The sequence below is a fragment of the Spermophilus citellus genome, assembly GCF_964194105.1.
Source record: "Spermophilus citellus genome assembly, chromosome: 11".
NCBI classification, from domain to species: Eukaryota; Metazoa; Chordata; class Mammalia; order Rodentia; family Sciuridae; genus Spermophilus; species Spermophilus citellus.
Genome location: NC_138192.1, coordinates 40,813,050 through 40,833,633, shown reverse-complemented (window position 1 = coordinate 40,833,633; position 20,584 = coordinate 40,813,050). Strand labels below are relative to the sequence as shown.

The 20,584-nt window shown below is 43.2% G+C and overlaps 1 protein-coding gene across 1 annotated transcript; it reads left to right on the top strand.

The window, feature by feature from the left end:
• Positions 1 to 4,106: 4,106 nt before the first annotated feature.
• On the top strand, positions 4,107 to 12,030 carry LOC308630518 (cryptic protein-like; the record flags this gene model as incomplete). The annotated part of the gene is made up of 5 exons (XM_081260620.1): positions 4,107 to 4,113; positions 4,540 to 4,710; positions 5,453 to 5,567; positions 5,674 to 5,783; positions 11,909 to 12,030. 5 exons carry the CDS (start codon positions 4,107 to 4,109, stop codon positions 12,028 to 12,030), a joined length of 525 nt encoding a protein of 174 aa, XP_081116746.1.
• Positions 12,031 to 20,584: the final 8,554 nt, after the last annotated feature.

Here is a 20,584-nt window from a genome sequence, read left to right as displayed (position 1 = left end):
AAAGCAATAAATAAGTAGGAGGAAGTAAGTTGCTGAGACTAGCCTCAAATTGGCAGAAGTTACTAAATTGCATAAGGCTTTAGATATGAAATGTGAATAATTGAATAATGATTTGGATTATGAAATGTCCCCCCAAAACTCATGTGTTGAAAGCATAGTTCCCAATGTAACAAGTAGAGAAGTAGGGCTTTTAGGAAATGATTGGGTCATGAGAGCTGTAACCTTATCAGTAGATTAATCCATTGGATGGATTAATAATTTGAACAGACTATTGGGTAGTAACTGTAGGCAGGTGGGAATGGATAGAGGAAGTGGGTTGCTGGAGGCATCCCCTTGAGGACCATATGTTGACCCTGGATATTCATATATTCTCTTTTTCTCTCTCCCTCTCCTTCCCAGTTTCCATGAGCTAAGCAGCTTTCCTCTTCCACACCATTCCACCATGATGTTCTTGACTATAGCAATGGAGCCAGCTGATCATGGACTGATACCTTCAAAACCATGAGCCCAAATTAACTTTTCCTCCTCTTGTAACAGTCGTCCACTTTATGCTTTGAATACTACCCTTGCAGCTCTGTCCCTGCAACTGATTTTTTTTTAAATGGACATATTTCTTTCTCTTCCTCTCTCCCTGCTCCTCTCAAATCTCTCCCCCTCCCTAATCTTAGGGGAAACGGGATTACCTTTCTTCCCCATCCTAGGTAGAGTTATCTGTCCCTAAATACATACCCACCATAGGAATGAAATAATCCAGACTTTGGGGATGGTACTGGAGGATCTCAGAAATGACTATCTTCCAAATTAACAAGTGAATTACAACTCCAGAAAGCATGTGGAATGTAGTCTTTGAATCATCTCTTTAAAAGCCCCCTCTTCCTGCTGATGGGCAAAATCATAGCCTCTGGGACAGGAGTCCCTTGTGTTTCTCCTTTGCTAGCAAAGCAATAAACTTCTTTTTCCTTTTCCTCAAAACCATGTCCTCATCATTATATTGGCATCAGGGAAAGGACCAACCTTTCAACAACACTTCAAGCTGTTCTCCACAAGTATTTTGGTCACACCAAAATGACTTAATACACATAATATGTGTATATATATTATGTGTGTATATGTATACACATAATATGTAACAACAATGAAAAAAATATGGCTAGAGGTATAATTCAGTAGTAAAGTATGTGCTTAGACTAGCCAGGCCTTGAATTCAGTCCATAGCATCAAAAAAAGAACAAATGAATAGAAAAACCCAAAAACCTTGGTATGAGCTCATATGCCCATGCTAAAATACCACAGACTGTGTGGTTTAACGAACAGAAATTTGTTTTCTCATGGTTCTGGAAGCTGGAAGTCCAACATCAAAATTTTGTCTTCCCTTATTGGTGTGTAGATGGCCATTTTCCCTCTCTGCTCTACTCAAAGGTAGAAAGAACCTAAGCATCCATGAACAGATGTCAGATAAACAAAAATGGTGTATATACATATGATGAGATATTTTTCACTTATGAAAAGACATAAAGTTCTAATACAAGCTACAACCTAAAAGCATCGCACTATGTGAAAGAAGTGAGGTACCAAAGGACAAGCATAGGTTTGGTAGAACACATTCCTAGAACTTGAGGTCCCCAGTTCAATCCCCACCCCACCCCCGACACACACACACACACACACACACACACACACACACACACACGGACAAATATTGTATAATTTCATTAACATGAAATACCCCCTAGAAAAGAAAAATTTATAGAGACGCAAAGTAGCCAAGCCAAAACACCTAGGAGGATGGAAAGAAGACATTTTCACTCCCCCATGGAACCTAGTGAGTAGCTGATAGGAGAACCTCAGCTTTAAAGTCTTTCTCACAGAATTCCTTCACACCTAATTTGCTACAGAGCATTTTCCTCTGTGAATGTTTGATGTGCTGAAAACATGACAAGGGACAGTGCCCATTCTTGGCATGAGAGTCCCAGTTCCCATACATCTAATGAGTCAGGGCATCCACTGGAGATTGGATTGGTGGCTCCTACCTTATCTGTTTACAACTGATAACAAGGGAGAGGACCTCCCCCAAGGCAAAGGACCCACCTTCCCCCACTCCAGCTGTTCCCAGGCAACCTTTACTTGCTGGGCTTTGTTGATCACAAACGTGGCAGCTCCTCAGCACTGAAATGCAAAACTCTTTTTGTAAAACCTTCGAGCAAATGAGACAACAAAGGACAACAAAGCTCTGCGTGGAGTAACAGTGTGGTGAAAAATAGTTTATCAGCAGCTTTATCACTGCAGGCACTCAGCCCTGCCCCATCCCCAGAGCTGATCTTAAGTAAACAGAATTGGGACATTCTGTTGCTGGCCTGCCTCTCTTCTCTTTCTCCCTCTCCCCTACCCCCTGCCAGGTCCTTGCACCCACTAGACAAGCCCTGTACCACTGAGCTACACCCCAGCCCTCATTTTCTGACTCAAACCTGTCTTGCAAGCAAACATTTCCTTTCCTTTTTCTACATTTTCCATTTATAAATTGCAGATTTTCAAAACCTTATTAGATATGAAACAACTCAACATCTGGGGTAAGTGCTTTTAAACAAGCAAGTGCTTTTAAACTCCACAATGAAAATAATTGTGGTACATAAGATTGGCAAAGGCTAATACTTAATTGGTGAACCTGAGTTTACTGATCATTTCCCAGCTTGTGTATGTGTTTGGAAATGTCTACTGTAAAACAGTTGAATAGGAGGAAACTATAGGGGGGATTAGATTTTAGATGTTTCTTTTTAAAACTTTAGTATTATCAGAAAGATTTGTTTTCCACAGCATTCTGTTACATGAATGGTTTTAAAACTTATTTATATAAAGAAATACAGTCCTTTATTTCAATAATTTTTATTTTAATACATAACACACTTAGTTCATACAGAAGTTTCTGTTAATTCAAAGTCATACAATGTACTTACGTTTTACATATAATTAAATTAAATTACATAACATTCTCTTTAATAAGACTCACATTTAAATGTGTAAGAAATCAAATAGTGTCAAAGACTCTTTCAACTTTGGAAGAAACATGATTTTTCAAAAAAAAAATTGTTTTTAAATTGAAGTCACACAACAATTTGCCCCACTGAGTTCCAAGGTGTCCTTTTTATTGCTGATAAAAGAACCAGAGTTTCAGTTTAAACAATTAGAAATACTGAGACTTACAAAGTGCCAGGTGAGACATCCAAGTCTCTCTCTTCTTGGATTCAGATAGGCTCATCAGACAAATGTGTACAGCAGTTTTACCTGTGCACAGGGGACTCTGCATGCTATGACCAGTGGGCTTCTCATAATATATGTGCATTTTGCATTTTTCAAAGATCTAACTATCAAGAGGCTTAGCCTCTAGAAAGTGTCAGTTTTATTGCCTTTTACCTGGGAGCAGGACTAGCACCTCTCCCAAAGGAGTGTTGTAGTAAATGGGTACAGCTGTTACCAAACTGGGCAAAGTTTCCATCTATGGAAGTAAGGATGAATCTCAAAAACGAGGGATTGAAATGTCCTCCTTTACTTTCATGCTCACAATTCATGACTTCTGGGACCCCAGCTATTGGTTATGTCTCCTCTCTAGCTGAGCCCTCTCACAACTCCCAGTACACGAGAATGCAATAGAAAAATCTCCATTTTTTAATTTGTGTTAGAGTTTTAATTTTGTTTTCCAGTGATAGAAGGTTTGTCACTTTGGTCACCAATGTTTTACCCCAGGAATTGGCCACTCCTGCTGAGGTTAGGGTTGCAAATACTGCTGGGGGTGGGGGTGAGGGTCAGCCCATATCTCCACCCCCTCCTAGCTAGGACTCATTGAGGGACAGTCCTTCAGACTCCTGGATGTCACAGCAGGCCCTCGCCTATTGGGCTTCAACAGCAGAGCTCAAGATCTCATCATTGCTTCTCTTTAGGCAAGACAGAGGGAAGAAAATGTCTGTGTTTTCCATATTTACCTATTCTATGTTCTGAGAAAAGATACCTTCCAATGCAAAAACTGCTCAGACACAACTTCCTTGGAAATTGATCTTCAATGTATTAATGACAGGAGACCAGGCGTGTCAGTGGGAAAATGACCTGGAGGCACCATGTCAGGTAAAACAGTGTCATTTAGATCTTAGAGCCAAGATGAGGGTTTAAAATTCTCAGGATAAGTTGCAATGCGTGCATGACAGTTTCTTCTCATTAAAGGAAGTGTGCACTTGAATCTCAAAATCTTTCTAGCTATGATTACATTAGTCAAAATATACAAGTAACAAAATGATTGCATTTACTGTGCTAAATATTTTGTGTAGTTATGTATGATTGCACTACATTTTTATATGTATAATATGCTTATACTCTTTCAAACTTTAATACTTTTCTTTAAATATTCTAGGCTTCTCTTTATGATGGGTTTGGCATTACAGAGCATCCATTTGGGAAACAGTAAGATGCATTTTATTCATAGTCTCAGTTTTCATTTCATAAAATATGTTTCTCAATCCTTATCGGTCTAATATTTTTAATGTTTTTGAAAAGGTTATCAAAGAGGGAAACATAAAGGTGGCAGAGAAGAAGCAAAAAATTTTGCAGCCTCCAAATTCCAGCAGACAACACTCAACTGGACTCTGAGTACTTTCAGGGAGGTGAATGGGAGCGAAGAGGACTGGAGGCTGCGGGGTTCTCCCTATTCCAGAGCTTTTGGAGAGCGTAAGTTTAGGCGTCCCCCACCCCGGAAACATTTTTCTCCAAAGTCGGTGGACTCAGATATAGGGTCTCGAAAAACAGAACAAAACAAACTAACAAAAATCCGTGGGATAAATTGGGGATAAAAATAAGAAACCCCAGAGAGAACATCTCGGCATGTTCAAGTTATGAATCACTGCAAAGCAAAAATATATTTCCTAGTGAGAAATTTCCTCCTTTAAAAGTTTGACTATTTCATTGGCAAAACGTTGCATTTGATCGCCAATGGTTATTTTCCACAGGTCTAGAGAACTGTGACTTAAATGTGTTTAAGACAAACGTTCCAAACCAAGATAATAGTGGACCTGGTTTGGCTTATCGCACACTCTGGGGCTCCAGTCTCCGCGTCCCCAGGGGGCCTCTCTGGGTTTGGCGTCACCACACCCGTGGGTGGTCCTGCTTGGGAGGCCTGTCTTCTTCAATCCCGGTCGAGTAAAGCCACTGACTTTAACATGTGAAAAGAGAGAGAAAAATCCAATTTGCTGTGTGTCACCGGACTCTGCTGACCTCCTGCACCCCGGGTAGTTTGTTTTTAATCCCTAAATTAACAAGCAGGGTTTGCCCAAGCAAACACCCTCAGCGGAAAGCCGGCTTTATTGCCTCCACGGGGCGGTCACGAGTTCGGCCGACTCTCCCAGAGATCAGGAGGAGCGCCTGCACTGTGCGTCGGGATTAAACTTGAGCGACACCCACCCCGCCTCCACAGGTGCGTCCCTGCGACAGCGCTGCTGCTGGAACGGCGGCACCTGTGTACTGGGCAGCTTCTGCGTGTGCCCAGCCCACTTCACCGGCCGCTACTGCGAGCACGACCAGAGGCGCAGGTGGGCGCTGGGGACCGGGGGACGCGACCCAAGGAAGGGGCAGGAGAGGGCGCTGCGGGCAGGGTGCGTGGACCTAGGCATTGATGCCTGGTGTCCGCCTCCTCAGCGATTGCGGCGCCCTGGTGCATGGAGCCTGGACCTTCAGTGGTTGCCGCCTGTGCAGGTGCGTCTTTGGGGCCCTACACTGTCTTCCCCGCCAGACGTTCGGCCGCTGTGGTAAGAGGACCCGAGACTTCTGCTCTTGACACACTTGTGCGTTTGCGCCTTTTTTGTGGTTCATCCTGAGTACGGACTGAAACAACAGTTTCCTGTGCCAAGCGACCCAGAAATAAGCAAACTAAATTCACCCCTGAAGAAAGTCACACTCATTGTAACTTACCCAGTGAACTATTATTATCATTATTATTATTTACTAATTTTGTTTAAAGTTTCTCAAGTCCGGATTGCTCGGTTTAACATGATTTCCGAACAGTGACCGTGTGCGTTCTTTACTGGGCGCGCAGCTTCCAGCGCTGACAAGCTGGTAAGCAGAGTTGAACCTGGGAGTCAGGGTAGCTGAATAAATCTCTGAAAATGTCCCTACACTGGCCAATACCATCTCTTCCCGCCAGAGGACACTGGAACCAGAAGGGATCAGGCCTCGGTTCTGGAGGCTTGGGCAGTTGCACCCCTTCTCTTGTCAGGCTGCAAAAGCTAATTGAGGTGGCACCACGTTTCAATCCAATAGCCCGGGCCCTATCTCTTTTCAATGCTGCTTTTCAACAGGTGCTAACTGGGATGAGCAGTGGTGAGCACTGGGCCTCTGTTTGTGTCATCCTGGGTAGTTTGTGCAGTGTGTCCAGAGGGGAGACTAAGGCCAAAGCCTCTTTTCTGCCCTTCCTTCCACCTCAGTCAACTACTGGGCTCTTCCAGCAGTGGAGCGACACAGTTAATATTTGCACTGCCCTTCAATTCCACTTCTCTCCCCCTCAAACAAGACAGCCAGGAGGGAAAGCCCTTAATCCCCATTTACTGTTTTCTCCTCATTCTGACCTTGGTGGGTCCTTAATGGAGAAGCACACTCAGTGAATGCTCAATTTCTCTCTTTTTCTTCAGAGTGGGACCAGAAGTCAAGGGAGTCTAGGCACAGCTCTCATTCCCTCCTGGCCCATCACCCACTCCCTTCTCCTCAGCTAGTTTTGCACCTGCAAGTGAAGAGGAAATTCTAGCACCTTATTCATCTCTCCCTCCCTTTCATGCAAGCTACATTTCCCCAAAGTCCTCTCTCTCCTATGGTCTGTCCCATTTGCTGGGGCCATGCCTTTGATTCACCAACTGCTCCTAATAGAGTGAAGGACATAAATTTTAGGGACAGGCATCAGAATTACACAGGGTCCCTCACAAATGAAGTCAGATTCCACCTGCAAGAGCTTCCTCAGCAGGAATTTGAGGAAGGTCATAGCTGGGGTCAGGCTTCTATGCAAGGCCATGAGTTCAGGAACTGGGTTCCAGTATTATCTTAATCACTATTTTGTATCATTGGAAGCATCTAGGGCTGAGACTGCTGTCTTTCCGCTAAGAATAGTCACAACAGTTTCTGAAAATGTGACTTCTGCTCATCAAAACTGGATAAAATAGTACAGTTCAGTCTCATTTCAGAGCAGTTTGTCAGGTGCAGAAAAAAGGGTAACACCATTATGCTGGTTGACCTATTCTGCTCTAGGCAAGTTAAAATGGTGATGATGAGGACTGCTAAAGTGATCAAATGGCAGGATGGTGACTGATAATGATGGTGATAACTGCATTTGTTATCTCTTTATGTTTCAGGCACTTTATACCTATTATCCCATCTAATTCTCATAACAGCCTATGAAGTATATTTTATACCTTTTTATATTTGAGGAGACTGAGGCTTAGAGAGAGGTTAACTCCCATAGGTAGCAAATAGGACCCGATTCTTAACTGCTGTGCCATTCATGTAAGACTAATTCTCAATATGAAAAGAATGAAGATTTTTTAAAATATATTTTTTAGTTGTTGATGGACCTTTATTTTATTTATTTATATGCAGTGCTGAGAATTGAACCCAGTGCTTCACACGTGCTAGGCAAGTGCTCTACCACTGAGTTACAACCCCAGGCCAGAATGGAGATATTTTTGATAGTGTTGCTTAGCATATTGAAAATGTGGCTATGGTCTAAATCCTTTAATAGCTTTTTATGATGTTTTCAAGAGTATATGGGAGATAGATAGAAGAAAAACTATATTCACAATATCATTTTAATAGTAGGGAAAGACATCTATGCATGGGAGGGATTGAAAATAGATAACATGACGCAAAATTATGCCACTCCCCCCACTCAGAAATTTTCAGGCTGAAGGTCTCCAGGGGTCACTCTGACTGATGTTCGAGAATGAAAGGAATCTTTGCTTAGACCTTAAACCAGCTCAAGCTCATCTCAATTAGACCAACAGGATGGCTACCTATGAAGCAGAGAACCAAGAAATTGTCATTAGCATCAAGAACTAATTGAAAGGCTGGTGGTGTAACTCAATGGTGGAGCACTTGTCTGGCATGCAGGGGGGCACATGGTATGATCTCTAGCAGTGCAAAAACAAGGAAAAAAAATCCAAATGCTCTAGGGATGATGGTGGAGCTCAAGACCCTAGGTTCAATCCCCAATGCTAAAATATATTTTTTTTGGTATTAATTTAAAATTTGGTACCTATTTAATGGCCCAGTGAAGTAGCAAACTCAAGAGATAGACAGGTAACACAAATGTGAGGTGGGGCCAAGTCAAGATACTCAATTTTATTTTATATTTACTTATTGTAAACTCAATTTTTTTTTGAGAGAGAGAGAATTTTTTAATATTTATTTTTCAGTTTTCGGTGGACACATCTTTATTTTATGTGGTGCTGAGGATCGAACCCAGCGCCCCGTGCATGCCAGGCGAGCGCGTTACCGCTTGAGCCACATCCCCAGCCCCTGTAAACTCAATTTTTTTAAAAAATGCATTTCTGGCAAAAAAAAAAATAATAATAACCAACAAACAAATTAGCAAAAATTAGCCAGACTCAGCCTTTCAGATGCCATAAGGATGGACTTAAAGGTCCTAGAACACAGTCAACTCTGAGCCTTTGTCCAGCCTTCCTGGGATATTATCTGTGACTGGTGTCATTTCTGTGGGCAAGCTTTCCTGGGTTTGAGGGCAGGAGAGGAAGCCTTCTGGCTCCCAGGGGATTCTAGGTAGCTACAAATTGAAGAGTTTCAAAAATGCTGGGTTTGGCCCTCATATTGAGAGGTGATATTATCCTCATTCATTGTGGTCTTCAAAAACTTAAGTAATTAATTAAGTTTTTACATTAGTAAAAAATAATTTGAGTATACTCCCCATTCAGCAGTGAAGACATTGTTACCATGCTGAGCCCACACAAACTTGATTTCATTTATATCTTCCTTTTCACATATGCACAAGACTCATAATGACAAAGATCTCTGCTATGTCTAAAGTCTAGGAAGTACCTTCTTTATTTTTATTTTCTTGAACTGGGGATTAAACCCACTACCATTCTACTACTGAGCTACATCCCCAGCCATTTTTATTTTTTTATTTTGAGACAGGGTCTCACTAAATTGCTGAGACTGACCTTGAACTTGTGGTCCTCCTGCTTCAGCCTCCTGAGTTCCTGAGATTACAGATGTGCACCACCATACCCAGCTGAGAAGGACCTTTCAATAAGTATATAATAATACTCCCAGTTCACAGTAATAAACCATCCATTGGTAGAAGAGTTTCCTTTTGGTGTGACATAAAAATGATGGAGAGTAGTAAAATCATTGATTTTATCAATTTTAGTAAGCACCGTAAATATTATTAAATTATATTTTTAATTTTTTCCATAAATCTAGAATTGGAAATTCTAATATTTTTCTTTATAAACTCATGAGTGACCTCAGACCCTCTGGGGAGCACATTCCATGGTGTTCACATCTCCAATCTGGGGACCCCTAACTGAGCAGCTATCTTAGTCTAACCCTCTTCACAGATTCACAAAGCTGACTAAAGTCACAGCCAAGGGGGCCTGAATTCTCCTGTTAGGGCAGCCTGCTCCCTTCTCCCAAGGGGAGGTCATCATGGAACTAATACTGACTCCTTTCTCATCAGAAGAGTTTCTGATCAGGTGTAAGGACCTGTCAACATCAGCCTCACCTGGACCCAGCTGGTAGGATCCCTGTTTGGGGAATCAGACACTTTCATCCACGGTGGGGCCATATAGGGAAGTAGCACTCAGTCCTGGAGTGCGCCTGATCTTGGTCCCATCTGGAGTTGGACTCTGGACAGATCACACTGCAGCCCACCCTCGCACGGGTCTGGGGAGCCCCTGCTGCCACTGCTTGTCCATATCACTGGTTCACTGTTTGTGCCTGTCTGGGGCAAGCCACGCTGGCATATGCTAAACAGCTCTGGAGAGGAGCCCAGTCAGACACCCAGCCTCAGTCTTGATGTGAGAATGATGTGGTGGAATTGGTGACTTGCCTGTAGGGTTGGCAGGTTCATATGGTCATCACCACTAAGGATTTTAACCAAGATTCCTGCCCAGCCCCACCACCTCAGAAATTCCCATTCAGCTGCCCAGGGCTGGGGTCCCGGGCTCAGAGAACCAGAAAGGGGACTCCTAGGGTTCAGATGAGTGAGGACTGTTGTGGAGGAGAGACACAGATGGGGAGGGGGGGCTGCAGAAGGAGGTGCTCAGGTATGCTCCTGTGTCCTGGTGGTGAAGGGGGGGGGGGGTTGATGAACAGGCAACAGGTGAACCTAATGATCATGATCAATGATTTTTCGACCCACTGTTATTTTATGTTATACCCAAAAGGAAACTCTGATACTGATGGATGATTTACTATGACCTTGTATATACATTTATCGTGGGAAGCCACTCCTGAGCTATTTAGCGTCTTCACTCAGCCTTAAGCCAAGGAGATTTTGGTCTGGCATTGCATGCTATTTTGTGGTCCCTCCCACTTAATGGATACACAATACACGTGACTTCAGTCTTCATTAGGCTAGGAAGACAGATCTCCTAGCTCCAGAATTGGGCGTGACCCACTGGGAACTGGACAGCCCGCCTCCTACCTTAATTGACTAAGAACATCTGTGCAAAAGCTTTAAAGTTCCCCCATATAAATAAAACAAATTCAGGCTCTCACTCTCTCTTTCCAGCATGGAAGCTCCACCCTTAAAGTCGAAGAGCTGTCCTGCCCCCACTCTTCAAATCTATTTTCTGTGGCCTGTGATTTTTTTGCCATATTTCTCAGCCAGCCCACTCCACGCAGGGGAACCCACTTTCTGTCACCTGTGTGGGTCATGGGCAAGATTTATTAAAAGGTCCAGAGATTTTCATCATGTCTGTGAGTCTTGTTCATGTCTGAAAGGGAAGATATAAATAAAATCAAATTTGGGGCTGGGGATGTGGCTCAAGTGGTAGCATGCTCGCCTAGCATGCATGAGGCACTGGGTTCAAATATTAGCACCACATAAAAATAAAATAAAGACATGTGTCCACCTAAAACTAAAAAATAAATATTAAAAAAAATAATAATAATAAAATAAAATTTGTGCACACTCAACTGTGCTTCCACCACTAAATAGTGCTTCCACCACTAAATATGCTCAAGTTGTTGTTTAATTTATTTATTCTAATTTGTTATATACGACAGCAGAATGCATTTCAATTCATAGTATACATATAGAGCACAATTTTTCATGTCTCTGGTTGTATGTTTGTTCTTTGACCAACAGAGTGAGAGATTAAAAAAAATTAAAAAAATTTGTAGCCACCTTGGTTGTCTTAATGTGAGGGCTGTACCCAGCATTCCTGAAATGTTCCAATGAATGATCGTGACTTTAGGGATTGCTGCATCCTCCTATTTAATAAACTCAGTTCCTACTTAAAAGCAATATTGTTAGAACTAATCTGGGGAAAACTTGGACTATCTTTGCAGCAGATGGTTTGAAGGCTGTTTTATTTTGTTACATTGTTTTAAGTCTGTTCTACTGGTCCCAATTGTTAAATGGCACACTTCCCCTAGCTGGGTTCTGGCAGGGCTGCCCCTGAACACTGTGCACTGTGCTCCAGTGAGATCTCCTCTCAAGGAGGCATTGAACATAGATTCCGACCCCCCCCCCCCCACCCGCCATCCACCTCCCAAACTGCCAGCCCTGAAGCAGGGCCCAAGAGTCAGATTCTGGTGAGGAGGGCAAGGCAGAAGAGTGCCTTTAGAAGAACAGGTACAAGCATTTCTATTTCATTCCTTTAAGCCAGGTGTATAACAGTGTATTCTCCCTCTTCTTTTTCAGATTTGAAAGACTTTCTCCCCTCACATGCCAATGGGCCAAGCTCATATAGTTTACTGAGTTTTCTCCTCCTGCTGTTCTGGGCCCTCCTGCAGTGCCTTGTCTGTGAAGGAGACTCTAAGTGAACAGAAGCTCCCTCTTGGGACTTGGAAGACTAAACCTTGATTATGGTACAAGAGCCACTGTGTTCCCAGTAGGAAAGCCAGGACTTGGGCATCCTCTTTAATTTTCTCTTGTAAATAACAGAATTGCTTACTCTTCTACAAAGTGAACCATTAGGTGAATATTTGTACTATGTAATAAATATGAAAGAGCCTTTCTTGCTTCCTGAGCCTTATTTTAAGTTCTGCATTGAGTTCATGCATGAATATTACAGGTGTGGGCTTGTTGAACCCAGAATTCCTCTCTTAATAGTTTCAGAGTGTACATGAAGAGGCCCAACAGACTTTAAAGACACTGCTACTCTCTGAGCAGCCCTCATTCCCAGTGTCTCACCAATACCACATCTCACCCATTTGTTGACTGTCAGTCCAATGTGTGTGTGTGTGTGTGTGTGTGTGTGTGTGTGTGTTCCTGTGCTGTGGATTTGACTAAGAGCAACTGCCTAAAAATGTTCCCTGAATAGAGAAAGTCAGAGGAGAGGGAGCAATTGCAGGAGCAGACAGCCTGGCACCCATGGCTCCTTTTCTGCAGCTATAATTAGCACCTTCCTGGGATTATCACAACATCCCCATAAAGGGAAGAGTCTTCAGTAGCTGCAGACCCAGTAAGGCTGGGAAGGGGACCGATTTGGTTTGAAGAGGCCCAACAAGGGTCTCCTGGCAGCACCATGTAGGAAACAGATGCTAAACTGTATAGATAACTTTGGAAACACAAAAAGAGGGATAAAGTGCTGTCTTCTAACAAGTCATAAGGTATCTGAGAATCTCTTGTCTTCTACTCTGGCTTCCCACTGATTGGTCAACTGCTCTATTTGGACAGAGACCACATCTGGAAATCAGGAGAGTGAGAACAAGTAGATATTCCAAGTTATTCACAGAAAAGAAGCTGGGCATGTTAGTGCACACCTGTAATTCAATTACTCAGGAGACTGAGGTAGGAGGATGACAAATTTGAGGACTGTCTGGGAATCTTAGCAAGACCAATTTGAAAATAAAATATGAAAAGGGCTAGGGATGTAACTCAGTGGTTGAGCTTTTGCCTAGCATGCATAAGGCCCAGCCCATTAAAAAAAAAAAAAAAAAAAACTCAGAAAGCCCCTGGAATAGGTAATACAGCCTGAATTGATGAATTAACTGATCAAAAGACTGCTATTTTATAAACCTTATGAACTTCATTTAGAATATGTAAAGCTAATGGTTTAGTTCAATGGCAGAGTGCTTGCTTAGTCCTGGTTCCATCTCCAGCACCACACACACACACACACACACACACACACACACACACAAAATATTCTAAGCTGAATTGAAAGGAAAAGTCAAGACAAGAAGGTGCTGTTATACAGAATGTCCCTGTTGAGCATGTGCCTCAAGTAGAAGAAACTTCCACCAAGTTGTTCAGCTTCTTAAATCCACTTTAGCTCAGAAGCTTATGGATTATAGTATTTAAAAATTTTATATTGTAAATAAATTTATTGACATTTTTGACCTTTTCAACTATTGGCTATGAAAAAAATGAACTGAATGTAATATTCAGATAAGTGTCAAAGTAAAACAATGTAGAATTTAAAAACCAAAACAAAACCAAAACAAAAAAAAAAGTAAAATTTAATAGAAGTTTGCCTTAGAGTTCCTTGATTCATGAGAAAAATAATTATTCAAGTTCTGAGACATAAATATTTCTAGGCAGTAATCATTTCTTATCCCAAAGTTGTCTTCAAAATTTTTGAAGTACTTTCTAAGCAGTACCTTCTATTGCAGTTTAGTAAGTATAGGAATAAACAAGTAAAAAACTTTGCACATTTATCCTAAAAACTCTATGAGCCGGGCAAGGTGGCGCATAACTGTAATCCCAGAGGCTAGAGAGGCTGAGATGGGGGGATTGCAAGTTCAAAGCCAGCCTCAGCAATGGCGAGGTGCTTAGCAACTCAGTGAGACCCTGTCTCTAAATAAAATTCAAAATAGGGCTGGGCATGTGACTCAGTGATTGAGTGCCACTAAGTTCAAGTAAAAAAAAAAAAAAAAAGAACCTCAGTGAATATGTTTATGTCATGTATAAAATTGGTGTTACCAAATGCCTCCCCCCCCCATACTTTTTTAACACCAGTTCCAAGTGTGCTGAAAAACCATTGCCAGAGGAAAAAGAAACGCATCTTATTTTTAATAGCTGCACTTAGGAAACTGAACTAAGAAAACTGTTCCACATTTGAGAGGCTGCAATTGTGGTAAAAAGAAAACCAAGACTTAATCATTATAAGGATGAATACGTAGGGTATAAGCACTTATTTGCTTTAAATAGAAATTAGGAACTGAATTATAAATCCTTGTAATATAATCTTTTTTTTTTTTTTAGATCAAACCCAGGGCCTTGCTCTTCCTAAGCAAGCCTTCTACCATTGAGGTACACCCCAGCCCATAATTATTGATTATATGCAATAAAATAGAAGTCTATCTATCATCTATCTATTTATATCTACTCATCCACCCATTTTTCTAATCAAATAACATCTACTTAGGAAGCTGTTACTCAGCTCTGAAAAGTTCATAAAATCTCATCCAGGAGTTGTTTTTTTTTTTTTTTTTTTTTTTTTTTTTTTCTGTAATGCTTGAAGAATTTGGAAATAAGATTCAGTTTTTCTGTCAATGGCACCTCAGGTGTTCAGGGAGATTATTAAAAAGGAGAAACTTTCCTGAGACTAAAGAGCAACCCAGGGCCTTGGGTTGAAATGTTCACATGGAATTGTCCCAGATCTTATCTGCCTGTCTCCTGCTGTTGACAGCAGACAGCCCTCCTGGCCTAGTGCTTCTGAGCCTCTGTGCCTGTGATATGCCTTTTCACACCTCCTGGGCCTGATCATCCTTACAGAGAGTGACAGGCCTCCCTTCCCTTTCCTGATTATTGCCTCTCCCTGCTTTTCCCCTGGAAACCACAATGGGGTCTCTTGTTGGGGGTTGGAGATGTAGCCTAGTGGTACCTCGTAGGTCTATCTTGATTGTGCATAGAAGCCACTCCTTCCTTGCCTGTTCAGTTTGCTCAGTTTACCCTGGAATTTCCTAGAAAAAAAAAAAAACAGGATCTGTCACTTCATGCCCACATGTACTGTCTTTGAGGGAGCCACTCAGGGACACTAAAAGAAGAAGTAGAGTTTCTATCAGTCACACTGGGCAGCCTGCTCCTGCAATGGAGTTTACCTTAAAAGCACAGCAAAGGACTATCAGCTGAGGGGTCCCCTGTTCCTTTTGGCCACCTTATGGTTTTCCCGCTAGTGTGGATGCAAACTGACTCTTTTTGGCTTGGAACATTCAAAACCAGCTTCTGGTTTGTATTTGCGGGGTTTGTTATTGTTGTTGTTTGCTTGCTTTTGTTGTTGTTTTGTTTTTTTTAATTTTTTTTAGATGTTGATGAACCTTTATTTTATTCATTTATTTACATGTGATGCTGAGAATCGAACCTGGTGCCTCACACATGCTAGCCAAACGCTCTGCCACTGAGCCACAATCTCAGCCCTGTATTTGCAGTTTTTGTTGTCTGCAAAAGCTACTCTGGTACACACAGCTTTATATAACACAGGCAGAAAGTTCTGGGATTGACCTTTCATGCAATTTGGGGTTTTTCTCCCTATTCTCCTTTCCTTTAATCCTTTTGCAAAGCTGGGACCAAACCAAGGGCATCTGAGAGGCTGAGGCAGGAGCATAGCAAGTTCAAGTCAAGCCAGGGCAACTTAGCAGGACCCTGTCTCAAAATAGAAAAGAACTTAATAAAGGGCAGGGGATGTAGCTCAGAGGTAGAGCACCCCTGAGTTCAATCCCTAGTTCAATCCCAACATATTTGCAGTATATTGGTAAATAAGTAACCCCCCAAACAAACAAACAAACTCCCCAAACCTCAAAACACGAAATACCCAAGGCCTCATGGAAGTAAGGCAAGCACCCTACCACTCAGTCTCCCAAGGCCTAGAAGAATTATTTATTTATTTGCAGTACTTGCAATTAAACCTAGGAGTGCTCTACCCTCAGCCCTTTTTATTCTTTTATTTTGATACAAGGTCTCTCTAAGTTGCAGAGGCTGGTCTCAAACTCTCTATCCTCCTGCCTCAGCCTCCCGCATCACGTGTATTATTGTTGTAGGGACAGAGGAGGCAAGGCACCAAAGATAGTATGAAACAGTTTTATTTAGCTACAGCCAGGTTCAGAGGGCACAGCTTTTGCTGTAATCAATCAATCTCCTGAACCCCGAGTTCAGGTAGTTTCAGAGTTTTATACCCAGCATGTAAGGGGAGGGCCTCAGAAGTTCACAGTCTGCAGAAGTTCACATAAAAGCAGCTTTTCTCTCACTGTTTTGGGCAAGTTAACCCTTCAAGGACTATACCTGTGAAGGGGAGAGCTTCTTTTCTCCTTTCTTTCCTCCCCCTGCCAGCTGTTGCCATGGAGCCCATTTGTAACTTATCTTAAAAATGTGGACATCTCTGTGAAGCCCAGGTCAAGGCCAGAGGCCTTGTTTGCACATTTCTACAAACTACTATGCTGGATACATGTTTGTGAAAAACTAATAAGGGGGTGTCCAGCACCTGGAGTGCTGGTATCTTTTCAGCCAGTGGCCAAGTAAACAGGGCGACGCGAAAATAGGTAGTTTATCTACGTTGAACTCTTTTGCAGAGACTCTTTTGCTGACAGTCCTAAAACCAGCCATGGTGAAGATTTCTGGAGAAGCCCAGTTAAGACTTTTCTGTGGAGAAAGGGGGTGCCGCTTCATTATAAGTGTGCATACTAGTCCTAGAAAATTTTTTTTTCTTTTCTTTTCTTTTCTTTTCTCTTCTTTTTTTTTTTTTTTTGTACCAGGGATTGAACCCAGAGATACTTAATCACTGAGTAACATCCCCAGACCTTTATTAATTTTTAAATTTTGAGGCAAGTTCTTGCTACATTGCTGAGGCTTGCTTTGAACATGTGATCCTCCAGCCTCCGCTTCCTGAGCTGCTGGGATTATAGGTATGTGCCACTGTGCCCAGCGCTGGAAGAAGTTCTAATACTCATGGATCCTTGGTAATAAGAGGCACAGCATTCCATGCAGTGCCACCCGGGTCATCATTAGGAGTGAGAGGAAAACATACATAAGAGCTATTTTTTGGTGATGTGGATGGAACCCAGGCTATGTACACACTCTGTCACTGAACTACATCTCCAGTTCCTGACTGTCGCGTCTACCCGCCAGCAGGAATGACGACAACAACAGGATTCTTCTTTAACACGCTTTATTGGGAGCATCCATTAGGTAGAGATGAGAGGAAAGACCCCGAGCCCGAAAAAACCACCCCTTATATACTTCAACTGCAGCCCTGCTCGTACACCATTGGACAAAGAGCGCATAGCAACACAGCAGCAGCCAATAGAATGATAGACCCAGCACTTGCACACAAGGCAAGAGACACCCAGTTCCAGCTTGTGCAAAACAACAAGCACTTCTTGAAAACAGTTTGTTCCAGCAGCTGGACAATTGATACATTCCATTCTAGGGAGTGGCTGAAAACAAAAAACTGGGTCTCAGCCCAAGAATTAGGCTCACGCCCACACAAGGCAGCACAGCAAAATAGCTCACCACACCTGACAAGAGACTCAATGAGGTTTCTTTGAGAAAAATAGGGAGAGGCAGGGTATGCAGGTTTAGGATGGGACAAATTGTAGTTTGAGCTTCTTTTTAGGGTCACATGCATCAATGTGAAAGCATGGTGTTTGAGTAGAATGTCTGTCATGTAGGACAACTCAGAGATGGCCCTGGTAGGCTCCATGGGAGAGACCAGCATCTGTATTTGGACCCAATCCTAAGAGGAAAAAGATTTAGAAGGTCAGAGGAAGACACTAGGCACCCAGGCCATGGAGCAGGAAGACTCCCTCGATCAGGAGAATCAGGGTAGCGTTATTTTCTGAGCCCTGCTTTGTCTGTGAGTATGATGTTTGTGTTTCCTCTGAGTGAGCATGAGGTGGCCAGGGGCTCTACAAGTCTGGAGAGAAGAGCTTCCTTCCTGGTTTGCTGTCTTCTCTGTTCACTTGAATCACACTCCAGACATACCCCTGTAATTCTGCCAATCTCCTTGACAGAAGTTGGTGAGAGGTGGAAAGGGCAGGTCTCTGTTTCTCTAGAAACTGACCAGGAGATGGGTGGGTGGGGACAGGCTGCAGGGTTGGGCTGGGACTGTCGGGTTCTGAGGCTGGTTCTCTCCTAGGCTGGGACAGAAACCACTTTTACTCTTTACCTGCTTCTGCATATTGCCTGATAACCAGTCCTCATGTGGACATAGTTGGAGGAGAATTGTCTGGCTCACAAATACTGGAGTTGTCCTGCAACCAGGGTAGCTTTGGCTAGGACATCCCAGTTTGTGATGGAAGGAAAGGGTGAGGGACTCTGAGGTCAGGATAAGCATGGCAGTAGGAGGTAGGGGTCAGAGATGTTGCTGCTTCCTTTGGGGTTCAGAATGTATCAGCTTGAGAGTTTCTCTGAAATGGTCTTGGGATTCCCAGATGCAGATTTTCTGTCTGTATCATCATAGGGGCAGGAATCCTATCCCAGGATAAGCCTTGCAAGGGCTGATGTCTTTCTTCCTCATTGCTCATCCCCATATACTCAGCTCTTGCATACATCTGCTGAACCCACCCCTGAAATAGGGCATAGCTCAGTTGTGAGATGGACCCCCCCCCCCTTCCAATTACATGTCCAGACTATGGGACCCACATTAAGCTAGGTGGCTTTTGAGGCTCTCATCCACAGTTATTGATGACAGGGAAGGTCCCCTCCCCTCTGCTCTGGCTGTGTCCAACATAGGGCTTACCCAGCCTGCACTGTATCTCTGCTTAGTGGCCCCTGAGATTTCCTACAGTGGAAATTCCTGTAGGAGCTAGAAATTGACCTTACTATTCAAGTGTCTTCAGGACTTCACCATGCCTGGCCCTGGTATCTGTGCTGCCAGGTCAGGAAAGGAGATGCCTTCCTTGTCTCTTCCCAGAGGGCACATGAGCTATTTGTTTCAATGAATCAAAATGAAATAAAACATGTAGTCACTCAGCCCCCGTTAGCATGCTCAACAGCCCTCAGAGCCAGTGGCTGCTGTGCTGGCAAAGTGAGAACATGTCCACCCTCACAGATGTTCCCCGGGGGGCTGCTAGGTACCTAATAAGGGACTGTTGTCCCTAAACAACTTCATGTCATCCTCAGGAGCAGACACAGAGAGAGCAAGCTGCATACAGTTTAATCCCTCTTGCCACAGTCTGGCTGGGCACAGAATCACGAGCCACTCAATCAGGAACAAAAAGTTATTTTTGAAAATGCCGCCAATACCCCGTACACGTCCGGGAAGAGGCCGGTCCACCCACGAGGTGGTGTTCTACCAAACCGGGAACACAAGTTCCTCCCCCGGAATTCCCTCCTACTGTACTTCCCCAACCAATGGGAACTCTCCAGGAGTCCTGTAGCAGACTGAGGTGAACAGCAGGAGTCCAATATCCATATGAATGCAAATCTTAACATAATCATATCATCTCTATGGCTAGCTGTGCCATGCATCACATTACTTGGCTGTGGTTCTTAGCACCCTCTCTCTCTCTTTTTTTCACTCTCTTCCTTATTAATAAATTCCTCTCTGTTGCTCTTCCCCATTCAGTTTTTTCTCTTCTATGATTCTCGTCCAGAAGGACTTGGTCTCAGCTAGATAGTTGACATTAGTGGGGTTTCAATGTCTATAAAATCTCTGTCTGGCTTTCCTCACTCACTTTCAAAAATTGCCCTGGTTTTTCAATATCAGGATGGAACAGCAAATCATTTTGAGCAACTCTAAGGGCCAGGCAAGGAGCTGGGTTGGGGGTCAGAAGATCCAGGCCCCACTCTACTGGAGAAGTCCCATGAAGCCCGGCTCTGACTTGAGCACCCCCCTGCACAGTGGTTTCCTGCATAGATTGAGCCTGGACGTGCAGAGTGGATCATCTGCTCCTGCTCCAGAAATTCTCCATCATAAACTTAAGAGAAGGGATCCAGTAAGTAAAAGCTGATGAGGAAGAAAAACAGAGGGACATGGGTGTGGAGTCGATGGGAGGGGAATGAGAAAGCCGACACCTTCTGTGTCCCCATTGCTGCTCCAGTGTTGTTTTAGTCAGCTTTTTATTTATTTATTTATTTATTTTTTGCTGCTGTGACTGAAAGGCCTCACAAGAACAATATCAGAGGAGGAAAAGTTAATGTGGCGACTCAGGGTTTCAGAGGGCTCAGTCCATAGACAACCGGCTTCATTCCTTGGGGCTCAGCATGAGGCAGAACATCAGGGTGGAAGAGTGTGGTAGAGGGAAGAGGCTCACATGATGATTGGGCAGGGGAGAGAGAGAGTGTCCACTTGCCAGATGCAAAACGTATACCTCCAAGGCAGGCCCCCAATGACCCACCTCCTCCAGCCACACCCTCCCCACCTTCAGTCACCACTCAGTTAATCCCATCAGGGATGAAGTCACTGGGTCAAGGCTCTCATAAACCCAATCATTT